Source organism: Globicephala melas, chromosome 10 (genome assembly GCF_963455315.2).
Source record: "Globicephala melas chromosome 10, mGloMel1.2, whole genome shotgun sequence".
Taxonomy (NCBI): Eukaryota; Metazoa; Chordata; class Mammalia; order Artiodactyla; family Delphinidae; genus Globicephala; species Globicephala melas.
The window spans coordinates 61,152,789-61,165,914 of NC_083323.1; the positions used below are offsets into that span (position 1 = coordinate 61,152,789).

General features: G+C 45.0%; 1 protein-coding gene across 8 annotated transcripts in view; it reads right to left on the minus strand.

The window, feature by feature from the left end:
• Positions 1-13,126, minus strand: part of SCN8A (sodium voltage-gated channel alpha subunit 8) — a 177,849-nt gene that overhangs the window by 15,660 nt on the left and 149,063 nt on the right. For all 8 annotated transcript variants that reach the window (XM_060306862.1, XM_060306865.1, XM_070046498.1 and 5 more), the window contains exons 20-22: positions 12,942-13,115; positions 7,365-7,487; positions 1,087-1,371 (exon numbers count right to left, since the gene is read on the minus strand). In XM_060306862.1, the coding sequence (XP_060162845.1) occupies positions 1,087-1,371; positions 7,365-7,487; positions 12,942-13,115 (582 nt within the window). The remainder of the gene's footprint in view (positions 1-1,086; positions 1,372-7,364; positions 7,488-12,941; positions 13,116-13,126) is intronic.

Genomic DNA, 13,126 nt, shown 5'->3' on the forward strand with positions numbered 1-13,126 from the left:
TGTGGTGGGGACTCAATACAGTGTTTGGCTGGCTGACGTGCACTGGTTTCCTGGAGCTGCTCCAATTTAGGTTCAATCTGGGGGTCCAATTTCTGGAACTGGGAGAGAAGAGCTAAAGAGCTCTGGAGTGGGATAAACCACTGCTCATCCCATTCATTCCTACAAGCTAACGGTAAGTGCTTACTATACGCAAGGCCGAGTTGAGAGCTCCACCTGCATTTTCACATTTACTACTCGCAACAACTCTACAACATAGGGACAGTTGTAATAGTAACAAAGAAACATAATAGCAAATACCATTAATTAAGCACTGCTATGTGCCAGGCATTGTGCTAAGAAATGTTAATAAATTATCATGAATCCTCTTAACTACCGTGCAAGGTATTATTACTCAAATTTAACAGATGAAGAAATAGACTCGGAGAGGTTTAGTAATTCGTCCAAGGTTACATATCCAATAAATACCAGTGTGGCTCAAACCTACATGTTTGAGTCCAAAGACTAGGAGCTTTCATTGTACTCTGCCGTCTTGTCAGACTCTCCAAAAAATCAAGCAAAGAGGAAGAGAAAACTAGACACGATGGAATGCTTCATTGTTTACTGTGATACGTTAACTTGAGACCTTTCTCTGGGGTTGAGCTGACATGAGTAGCGGCATCACAGCACCGTCACATTGTCATATGTAGTTAACTCTAGTGTAGCTGTTATGTAGGATTGTTCTGCTCCATCAATTTTTTTTTTTTTTTTTGGTCTATGCACTTACCTACTCTATTTTTTCTTTCTCTTTAACTACATACTCCGTCATGGAGAGAGATGGTGATCTCTCTGCAACTTTATTATGCTGCAGGAATCCTTATTTGTAGATAAGCAGAACTCTGCTTCTGAGCACAGTGACAGATTCCCTTCGCTGAGGTTTTGGAGATGTCAGAGTACTCAGGCAAGGTGTCTCCCTGGAACTGGTGTGGGAAATGACATTGTCCCCTGACCTATTAACAGCGATCCCGATTCTGGACGCAGGGTTGAGAAGGAACCAAATGAGATTTCTGCTAGCCTTCTGGATTTCATAGGACGGAGAACAATCCTTACCACTTGAAGAAGCGCCAGATATCCTGCCCCGACGTTGTCAAAGTTGATCTTCACGTTCTTCCATCTGATTTCTGTATTGTTCCCCTCCATGAGCTTTTCACACTCAGTTTTATTGTTGACATCTTCAATTTCAAATCGGATTTCAGAAGACTCATTAAAGCAGTAGTGGTACTTTCCGGCAAACAGGTTAACGCCCATGATGCTGAAAATCAGCCAGAAGATGAGACACACCAGCAGCACATTCATGATGGAGGGGATGGCGCCCACCAAGGCATTCACCACCACCTGCGTTGGAAGGGGGAGGTTGCTGAGTGTCGGGAAGAAGTAGAGGCACGCACACTCCTTTGATTTCCAGGAGGGGAATGACACTTTGTGGCTTGTTCTGACTATGGAAACATTATGTTCCCTTTGGAATTGGGGTAACCAAACAGATCCATACGCAGGACCGAAATTTTGTATATCTATGAAATATATTTTGAGGAATTCTAAAAATTACATATTTCATTGAACACAAATTCCCCTGCCCAAGTTGATCTAGGTCTCTCTCCTAGGCATCAACCTGGGACCGAAAAACTTATTTCATTGTCTAGTGTCCCTTCTCATCAACTCATAAAATATGCCCCCCATGGGAAAATCTGAGTGATTTCAAGCTCACTAGTTGCCTTTCGACAGACATTCCCCCTCTGCAAAGCAAGGTGAGGTTGTTCAAAATCACAGAGAACTCCCCTGTGGGGTTAGCAGTGAATCGCTCAACGGTACATAAAGTCTCTTTTATGACTGTGCAAGGCCAGTTAGCTTATTTCAGGCAAGAGCTGAGCATGCATTTTTTGCAGGCTCAAGAAAAAAAAAAAAAAAGCTATATTCCCTCTACCAAACAGTATAAAATAAAATCTGAATGGTGGTGTTTTTCATGCAAGATTCATTATTCTTCTTCAGGCTTTTTTTTTTTTTCCTGACTTTGCATGCTTCTAGATCTGAGTTGCCCTCTGCTTGGCTAATACGCTGGTGTCTCTCTGCTCAATCTGGGGTTCGACTCAACTCTTCACAATGTATTATCAGAAAAAGGAATAATTTGGGTTTTTTGGGAGAATTTTGGGTTAGATCACTGGTCTTGAAACCCCCAAACTGGCATATTGTTAAAAATCACTGACTACAGTAAGCTTGGGAGTGAAAAAAAGCCAAGGGAAAGGAGCTCCCTCAGGAATTAAAGTTTCTGTGTTTTTAACTTTGATTTTGCTTCACACTATAGATGAGAATAGCTAGACAACACTTCCACTGCGGCAGCAGTTTTCACTAGAAGAGTTCAAAGTGCTTTACAAAAATAGCATTTCAGGTGGTGGGGCAGAAAACAAAGCTGGTGTTCATTTCTTCCCTGATTCTCACTGGCTGTTGTCTTAAGCAGGGCTGCTAAGGCCCAGAAAGGTGACCCTAAAATGGGAAGCATGTTTCTTCCTTTTTCTAGTATCCTAGGAGGATAAGTGGAGTTAAAATAAAGACCCTGGATATAAACAAAGTCTTCTAATGTTTTGTTAGAAGGAGGTGACAAGCATCACCACCTTCCTCCATCGCTTTTCAGTGCAGGGAAGAGAGAGGACACGCTGCCAACCGGCACAGCATGGAAACGGCCAAAAGGGCCGTGCTGTAGAAGGAACACCAGGGGGCAGCTCTGGGCTCTAATTTGAGCCCGACTTGGGACCAGGTTTTCCTTATCTTCTGTTTTGGCCTTAGATTGTAATGTCACTCATTGGAACACGTGGCTGGGAAGAGCTGTCTGTTCTGTCCCATATAGAAAAGGCAACGATATTCTGCTAAGGAGTCACTCTCCTTAGATTAAAATAGTAGTTTTGTGTTTCTCCAATTCATGTATGAAGGCCTTTAGATTGAGAGGTAGTTATTTCCTAATTCTTAGACCAAGAAATCTCTTCTAGATGTAATAGCTCTGTCATTGGTATAAAATAATTATACTTCCATTGTTCATTACTTTGAGCAAGGAAAGCCAGAACACCTGAAATCTGGGAACTCCCCAACGTTACTGTGGAGAATGATATTCATATTATTAATTTATGTTACCAAATTTGTCAGGTGATCAGATATGAATTTTATCTCCTCTTTCTACAGTTGCCTACCCTTTGATGGGAGTACTTCAAGGCAATGAAATGTGCAAAAGAATAGGCAAAAGGAAGATGACCCACAAATGGAATGATTTGTTTCTCACAAGTTAAGGGAGTAGGTTATGTAAAGTTTCAAAAGCTCAAGTCTATGTGACAGCATTTTGCAGCAGCGCTCAGGTGCGAGAGCGTGACCTTCTATTAGACCATCACAAGTGTGCAATACAGAAGTTGGCCCCCAAAGATTTGAAGCCTAGAAATCTTGCTTTTTATATCAATTCAGAGTATACCTCCTCTAGGAATTCTTCTGACTACCTTCACCTAGTCTAACCTGTCCTACATAGCGTCTGTGTGTTACAGTTAAATATGGGGTAATATTTCCAGCAGGGAAGAAGAATTAGCTAATTGACTAAGAAATCTCTTTGCACTTTTAAACTCATAGATATGCTCAAAGGAATCAGTACACAAAAGCATTTACTGGGCCTCGTTCTCTGATATATATGACGTAAAAATCCTATAAAATCCAATGTACTTGTGAGATGCAAATGTACTTTCACTTATAATGAAATGTACTTTCATTATAAGCAAAAGAAAAACTTCTTAGCTTCATTTCATGAATAAAACAGTAAACAGCTGATGAACTTTACTAATAATTCTTCCTTGTTGTGAACATTAGCTAATATTCTCAGCAACCAAAGAGCAAGAAACCATGCTTTCTTATTTTGAACTCTTACACTATAGACATATATATAAATGATAATTTAAGTTTCCATGGACAGTTACATAATAAAGTGGATCTCCCCTTCTGCTCCCTAATAACTCGTTATTCTGTGTCACCTTTAATTATGAAATTCATTATTGTTAAAAGTTAGGTATAGAAATATCACTCAAAGCTAGCAACCTATGAAGTTACTTTTTGCAATGGAAGTTTGTATTTAGCAGTTGATAGAAATCTCATTTGATGAAAAAATTCCAATGGGTACTAATTCTTTCAGCATTTTTGTCTTCTCTCTAATGCCTAGAACGTTATTGCTCATTAAATACTATAAAATCTGTCAAATAGCTTTCAATATCTGGCAGAGGGAACATGGCTTTAATGGACAACTATATACTGACAATCAACAAAAATGCATGCATGTTTCACAGCGTTACTATTCTGTACCCTCAAAAGTTTAACGGCACAGCAAAATCCTTAAATGAAGATTACTATGGAGGAGAGAAAAGCAAAGAACTACATTCAGCATTCCTTTGCCGACAGCATGAGTGTTTCAGTGTTCTGGTCTTTGGTTTGAGGAAGAGACTGAAGCCAGTGTCCCAGGACAGGCTAGGGCCTTATGTTCCCTCTCGAGCGAAGGTCTGAACCTCTCACCAGAGCAGCACAGTGACAGTTGAGCCCATCTGCATTGATGGTATTCAGTTCATAAAGATGTCTTGTTTAAAATTTTCTAAGGGGATAATCTCTTCGATTATGCAAGTGTTGGCACACACAAGGACCCAAACCAAGAAATGAAAAACACGACCCTGCAGAAGAGTAACGTTCAAGTAAAACCTAGGTCCCTAATTCTGTTTATTATTGGGGCAAATTCACTCCTCCCTTCTTGCAGTTATTCTTGCACAGAAGGGCTGGGGAACTGCAGGAAAGAAATGGGTCCTGAGTTTTCACCTCCGGCCCAACCAGAAGTGGCCGTGCTGTCGCTGACTGGAGCCAACCAAAGGAGGTGACATCCTTTACCATAGTTTTCCTCACTGAATGTTTACTGTTTGAAAGCCCGGCTTTGGGTTCAAACTTGTTCCTGCCCTTATTATCTCATTTGAGAAAACCTTTACTAATGCTTTTCAAATAAAAGTGTCTGCTCTTCTGGTCACCCATTCCAGACCTCTGGGCTCAACTACTTGAAAGTTGACAAGTAAAAGTGTTGAGGGAATGGAAATTGCGAGTCCCGGAAAGGTGAGGAAAGGAGGAGGAGCTAAAGGGAAGAGGTGTGGCCACCAGAAGCACTCCTGTGTTCAGACAACACACGTAATTTCCTCGTGAGCCAACTGGCGGCAGCTGGTCAGGGAGGACTGCCTCTGCCACAGGTTGGGACTGGCAGTTATGGGCACCCAGATGGAGAAAGTCGGTAGGGCATCTTCTTTTGGGCTTTCTTTGGGTATCACCAGTCTCCTTTTAGGAGCTCCAGGACCCCTCCTGGGGCATGTGGAGGATCACAGGCTACTGAGTTTAGGTACAATCTTGCAATTACTATCTTTAGCTTTCAGTCACCAAAACGGATTATCAACTTTATAACAAAACTAGTAGGACTTATTCAAAAATTTTAACTAATGCTTTCTGAAAAAAGTGGGAAGGTGGGCTTCCCTGGTGGCGCAGTGGTTGAGAGTCCGCCTGCCGATTTAAGAAACACGGGTTCGTGCCCCGGTCCGGGAAGATCCCACGTGCCGCGGAGCGGCTGGGCCCGTGAGCCATGGCCGCTGAGCCTGCGCGTCCGGAGCCTGTGCTCCGCAACGGGAGAGGCCGCGGCAGTGAGAGGCCCACGTACGGACCAAAAAAAAAAAAGTGGGAAGGTGGGAGAGGAGGGAAGAGCATTTAAATCCCGTTTTCAGTGACACCACGGCCCCCTAAAACACTGAGCCCTCTGCAACATACTTTCCCCTTACATTTAGCCCGAGCATAACAATGACCTGATTGCACACATTCTGAAACCTCTCTTACCTGTGGGAGAAAGACTTAGAATCCCAAGTTTTGTTTCTTAAATTAAAATAAGTTTATGCTGCTGTGGAACTGACCTTCCTGCAGATGGTTTCAGGTGGGTTGCATAAAGCTTATATTTAGTAAACCAAACTGTGACTGTGCTACAGGAGAAATGCACATTTCTTGCAGAAAGCATTTGTCTGGATAAACTAGAATAATAAAATTCCCAAGTCCCAGTGAAATTTTCGTCTTCCTGTACAGATGTGGGTGGCTTCACGAAACAGTGGCCAGGAACCCACAGATGAGGACTGAATGAAGCAGCACTGTCCTGGTACCTCGTTTCTCTGAGCAGTCTTGCTTCACGTGAACTACCACAACAGTTTAATTTTTATTCCTACATTCTGATATCTGCACGTTTAAAAACGTATCCTCTGGTTTGCTCTCCTGCATGTATTCAACATCTGAATTAAAATGAGTTTTCTTGGTCTCGTTAAGTATAACAGACCTCTCTGATTACCATAGGACAACCATTACCACCAAAAGCCAGTGGTCCATTTGATTTTACGGACTTGTCTGTGTGTGTGTGCGCACGGTCACGCACGCACGCGTGCACACAATTTTTTTAAAGCAAGAGAGACAGCAAAAAGGCACCAAAAGAGGGAGCCTTATTTCTATAGTTGGCAGGGTGACAGCACCTTGCACTGTTTGGATTTGGGTGGAGCTGTCGCCAAAGAAGGAATAGCAGGTGTTGAGAAATTTCAGGAGAACTAGCTGATAGTCACCTAGCATCGTACCCGGTTGTTATTTTGACAGTGTTAGGACAGGGGACCATATAGCGTGGGCAGAGGGGTGGGGGGTGAGGAGGAAAGCTTTGCTATCAGACAGAGGCTGCCAGTCCTTACGGGACTGGGCTGAGAACAACAAGGTGCAATAAGAGGAATCAGAACAGAAAGAAAAGCATTTCTTTTCCCAGGGCCATGCCAAATTCTGCTCCGTCCCCAGTTCCAGGCCTGCCATCCCGTCTTCAAGCCCCTTCTCGGCCGCTTTCTCAGTGACTCCAAGGCCGCAGTCCTCACCTGGCTGACGCCCCTACCCTGCACTCTCCCTGCCTGCGGCCTCTGCTTTTCAGTGGGTCTGTGGGTGACAATTCCCCTTCTTTGCACCTGGTGATTCTCCCTATTAAATCAACAGCCCAGAAAGCCGCCCCGAAGTGCTACAGATAAGCCAGGCCAGATGAGAAGAGCCAATGTTAACATGTTCTGCGATGGCATGTTGTCGGGGGTGGGGCCGGTATTAATGTGATGAGGCAGCTAAACGCGACTGCCCTTGGGGCAGGTGCGGGGGACAAAGAGTGGAGGGTCAAGTCAGCAGCTGCATCCAGAGTGCGTGTGTGAATGACCTTTCCACCACGTGATCAGTTCTAGCATGCTTAGACGGTTTCCACTGGCATGCAGAAGGATCAGCTGCTCTTAGTATCTTACCCTCATCCCTTCAAATCGTGATAAGGCTCTTAAGGGTCTCAAAGCTCTTAGGGTCCTAAGGGACTTTATGGCACCTAGTTCCGAGTAGCCCAGGGCATTAGCTATAAGGCTGACTAAAGAGACCTACACGGAAACAGAAGAGAAAAACAAAAACAAAAAAAAGGAAACAAAAGAAAAAAAAAAAAAGAAAACAGAGGTTCCAGAGTGTTAGAATAAAGCCCCTAGCACTGATTATACAGACTGGGCCCCGCCCCCCCCAGGAAGAGGAAGTGGGTAACACCAGCTGCCTACTTCAACTTGGACTCAAACGACCTGGAAGGAAAGGTGGTTGAGAGGCAGAAGAAAAAACACAAAGGGAAGAGAACGCGGAGAGAGGGCAGTAGAACAGACATACGAGTTGGCAAAGGGAAGAGGCTGGAGGGAGAGGGAGAATGAGGAAGTTCCATTGGAAGGAGAGGAGCCTGAACAGATGACAAAAACCTTACCCTCGCCCTTTATAGTCTCTGCAGGTCCCCGAAGTTCCCATTAAATTAAGCCAGACAAATTTAATGGTACCTATGGAAAAGAATACAGATAAATACACACACTCCACACAGGCTGCCCCCTCCTCAGCTCATTCACCATGGACTTCCAACAGGGACAAGCTCTCTTACTCCTGGTTGACAAGAAACCATTTGAGAATTGGATGCGTTACTACATCAACAAGGAAACGTATTCAGTAAGTACCACAGCTGACTTTGCAGTTCCCAACAAGAAAAGGACCAAAAGAAGAAACTTCTTGATGGAGGTTTGGCTCCATGGGAACTCACTTAAGTGATTCTCTCACTTTTAACCGCAACAATCCTTCCATCTTTTAACTATAACCATGACTCCTTCACGGCCACGAGAGCTTGGGTGGGTCTGGACAACTGAATCCATATTTTTCCCTTATAATCCCCATTCTTTCTCTCCAGAACAGCCCCAAAAGAACTGGCCTCAGGTCTGTCCTTTCCAGGACAATCTTCTATTACTCTCATCATCAGAATAACAGCTGGAAGGGTTCTTGGAATAATTCTTTATTTATAGATGAGGAAAATTGAGACCCATATACAAGAATTTGCCCGGTGTCACACTGGCAGTTCTGGAGCCAGGATTAAAGGCTCAGATGCCTGATTCCCAGGCCAGAGCTCTTTCTCCCATGGATAAGTCACCTCCCTCACTGGAAGGCTGGATGACAAAATCTCAATAGAGGATTACGGTATCTGAACAATTTGGGGTTGAATATGTTGCCATGCTGGGGAGAAGCAGTCTGGTCTCTGGGCCTAGAGTTACGGTCAAATTCTTTCCTGCTCTTCCACTGGCAAACTCACCTTATTCTGCCAGAGGTCTCAGAACAGTTACCACGCCGACCCTTAACTATACCTAAGGCTGCCTGGGCCTAACCGGAGAGAGATATGTAGCTCTTCAGGGGGCACCAGACCTGAAATACCTTTAGTTAGAATGTTTGGGCTCCTGGCTTTCTTAGAGCAGTCTTTCCTTTATATTGCACCACAAATTCTGGGATCGGTTAAGATGTTTCCATCAACAGTTCTTAAATTCCCTCTACTGGGAAGTGGTGATTACAGATCGGCTTGGCCTGAACTGGCATTTTAAAGCAACAATCCATAACTTAGTTTCATTTGTTGCTTTTTTTCTCTAGCTGAGGGATTTACTTCTTTGATTCTGTATCTCTGAACTGTAAAAAAAAAAAAAAAAAAAAAAAAAAGTTGCTTTAAAGGAAGATATTTATAATTAAGCAGCAGGGGTAGAAGTAGCAGGTCAATGACCCTGGTGAGGGTCACGGATGAGCAGGCTCAAAGGTTTCAGTTTTTCAAAGGGTTGTGAACCTTCAACTATGCCTGTCCTCGTAACCCATTAGTGCAGGTCTCTCCTCTACAGTCCTGGGCTGTATCTGAAGCAAATCTGGAATGAAATGCTGCCCTATTAGGCCACTCATGCTCTTTGAAGGGTAGATGGCTCAGAGGTCAATTTCTGTTCAAAACAAGCGCCTCCAAATCCTTATCTAGAACACAGTAGTACCAACCAACCATCTTCCCTCCATCCATCATTAACAGGAAGACTCTCCATGGAGGTGTCTTTTGCCTACTATTGCCAAGTGCAGCCAACTCTTAACCCCAAAGAATCTATAGGTACATCTGAAGGTAAGTTAAGTTACCTCAACCAAATACATGAGTTCAAAATACCTGAGTCAACTTCATCCTGTGAAACTATGCCAGGTAAAGACTGCAAAAAACTAAGTTTCACACAAGACAAGACAACCCAAGCTCTTCTCGGGGCGGGGGGCGGTGCGTAATTTGTCTGATAATAAATAGGCCTGCCTAAAGTGGGGGGAAGGGTGGAGGAGGTACAGAGGCCAATTCAGAGTCTGGCTCTAAATGGTGCTGAGAGAGAGTCTGCCGCTCAACTCATCAACCTGGCCAAGATCACCCAAGACAGGACCAGCAAGCATCCTATCTGGGTTATTCCTAAACAGTTAGGGGCAATTTTATAATCTGCCGAGTCTCCATGTTAAACTCTCACTGGACATAATCAGAACATTGTTTAGAATTAAGGAAAGAATCAAACCTGAAAGAAAAAAAAAAAAGGAGTTGAGGGCAAGTCAAAATCCAGGGTATCTGTGGCTTCAGGCACTGAAAAAAAGGGAGAGACACTGGGTGGCTTTTTCAAAATGATGTGAACATTTTTAAATGGAGAATGGTTTCAGTAGTCTGAATTCAGGATGAGGTGAATGGTCTCCGCAAGTTCCCATCCCTGGAACCGATATGCTGGCTAATCTCCGGATCTGATGTGGTAAATTTCCCTGGGAAAAGATGACAAAATTCTTTTCCAGGACAAGATCTCCAGTGCAGCCAGGGACCTGGGAAAAAGAAAATGGTGTCTCTGTTTGGGAATTCGCCTGGCTTACAAACACAGCGAGTTAACCTTGGAAGCTGTCTAGATCATCCCCATGATCCTAAAGAGTGCTCTGAGCAGCTGTAAAGGGCAACAAGGAAGAATGAAAATCCATTAGGGAAACAAACATGGTGATGAATAACAGATTCAGATATCAAGCCACCGGTGGATGAAATGGGAGGAAGAGAGTCTGAGACGCTCCAAAATGAGGACCTAAAATTTACACCTGCTGGATGTTCTAAAATGCCAAAGGCACTAGACACTTTGTCCAAAAGGACAGCAAAAACTGACAGTTCCCCATGTCCAGGTGTCAGTCTAAGCCTTATTCTCCGCCCACAACTCAAAAGTGGCCAACAGTGCAGCCACGGCATGGACTGGGGCTCCCCCCGCCCCCAGCACACTCTGCTTCACACTGGTTATTTGTGTACGTGTCCCATCTTTTCAGTCCTTTGAGAGAAGTGACCTCGTCTTCTGCTCTCTGTATCCCCCCACGATACCTGGCAGGAGGCTTTGTGTTGCGGATGCTCCGTAGACATGAGACATGAAGAATAGATGCACTGCTCTGTCCCAGAGAAAACAGAAGGAAGGTCCTGGGAAAGCCCTGTTCCTGGGATGCGGGATTTCCACAGCCTGGAATCAGGTCAGAGTGGCCCTGCAAGCCAGTGTGAGCTTCCCAGGGGCTGGGACTCTGCCTGCCTGTCCCGTGACTCCCTATGGCTTCTGGGACAATTCCACACGGAGAATGGTGTTTCATTTATGTCTGTCTACTAGTCACTGGTCCAGAGGTATTCTCAGGAGCCAGTGTCAGGTCTCATGGCAATGTAAGAATCCAGCAACTCCCCAAAGCTAGGGGGATTTAAGGGTTATTGTCAGTTGGCTACATGCCTTTCTCATGTTTTTTGTTTCCCTGCCACCTAGTATAAAAAGTACTAAAGACATTTGCTAAATAAATAAATGGTGACATGCAGAATCGTTAATGCTTCTAGCAGCTTATTTGGGTACCAGAGGAATGTGGGATACCTGATTGATACTCACAAATTCTGGGGTTGCGCACCCCAGAGAGAAGAGGAATAGAGTAGTAGAGGTCAGGGTGAACAGGAGGCAGGTCATGGTAGGGAAGATCTGTTTCTGAATCACAGCTTTCCTAGGGCTGTTGGAAGTGTGGTAGTGGATGTATCTATCCGAGTTCTTGGAAGGTCCAGAAGATGAGGGGCTTCTAGGATGCCCACGGGTGTCCCACCTGATTCTAAGTGGTCCTGAGGAGTTACAGTGAAATGAAGACTCCAGAGCACTTCCCCTGTTCTGTAGAAAGCAAGTTGGCCCAGTGTCACTTTAGTACTCTGGGCCTTATCCCAAGCCCATTCCTTAGCTCCTAGAACTCAAGCTTTCCATCTGTGGGAGGTAGAGTCCCTTCCATCCAAGGTTGCTGAAACGTCTGGCTAGGAGGCTCTCTTGCTGGCAACTCTGGGGCGATACCTCTCCGGTTCACTCGGACGGCAGACAGTGACCCCCTCACTTCATTTAGGGATCTTCCCGAAGGCTTGCTTTTTGAAATGGGGAATGTAGATAGGAGCACAGTGACAGCTCTTGGAAGGAGTCATTAAACCATGGAAGTTGCAGATGCTGTGTTGGGAAAGGAGTGCATTAACAGAGCAGAACGCCAGGTGCCTGTTACTTCCCTGCTGCTCTATGCTAGATCCCGGAGGCACTCTACACGTAGTTCACCATATAGCCAATGAAACCCATATTCTACATGTATCAACCCAGCCGCCAAGCACTCCACTTTCTTGGCGCTTCTCAGCCCTCAGAAGGAAGTGAAGTTTCCCTGGGCCCTGCTCCTGAAATCCCCATTCACTCCCATTCAAATGCCGATTTGGCTGAAAGAAAAAAAGCTTTAGTGATTAGACAGAATAAGAATCACTCATCATGGTTAGAAAACCCAATAAGGAACAAGTCGTGGTGGGGTGAGAAATAGTGTCAGGTGACGCAGCTTCCACCCTGAAAAGGAACATGGCAGGCGAAGGCCGCTGAGCTGTGGAGAGGCTCTCAAAACCTGGAGGAAAAAGGATTTCTTAAGAGTTTGATCACCTCTGTGGAAATGCGACATGTGGGAAGAGGGGGGGCTTTGTTTCGGGGTGACTCCTCCTCGCCCTGACAGTCTGACTTGTTCAGATGAGTCTAGTATGAAGACTTGAGGGGGATGGGAGTGTCCCCGGGGACGGTCGGCAGGAGAGTGTACTTAGATCCCACCACCACCTCCGTTCCAGCAGCACCCACCTCGTCCTCTAAGCCCTCTCCTGGTGGCAGGAGGAGGACATCACACTGGCTTGGGGACACAATCCTCCTGTTCCCAGCCTAATAATAACAAGGCTCTGACACCAATGATTCTGCCCAATCCTAACCTCTGAAACTTCTAAGCCAAACCACCAGAGTAAAGAGCTGCTGAGTTAGTCCCTGGAGCAAATGCAGGACTTCAGAGTCCCCTTCCAAAGTTACGATCTGAGTGCTCCAAAAGGAGCTGTCGTGCTCTATCTACATCTTGTCCTACACCCTGGGCCCCAGGCAACTCCAGCCATTAGAGGAAGGACAGTCCCTGTTTTTGCTTTCCTGTTGGCATGGGTGGGAAGTAGAAAGCAGGACACGTACAGCCACGATGAGGAAGTCCAGCCAGCACCAGGCATTGGTGAAGAACTTGACGAAGCCATAGGCTATCCACTTGAGCAACATCTCCAGGATGAAGATATAGGTGAAGACTTTGTCAGCGTACTCCAGGATGGTACGAATGGTCTTTCTCTGCTCAATGTAGATGTCCTCGAAGGCCTGGAAGAGAG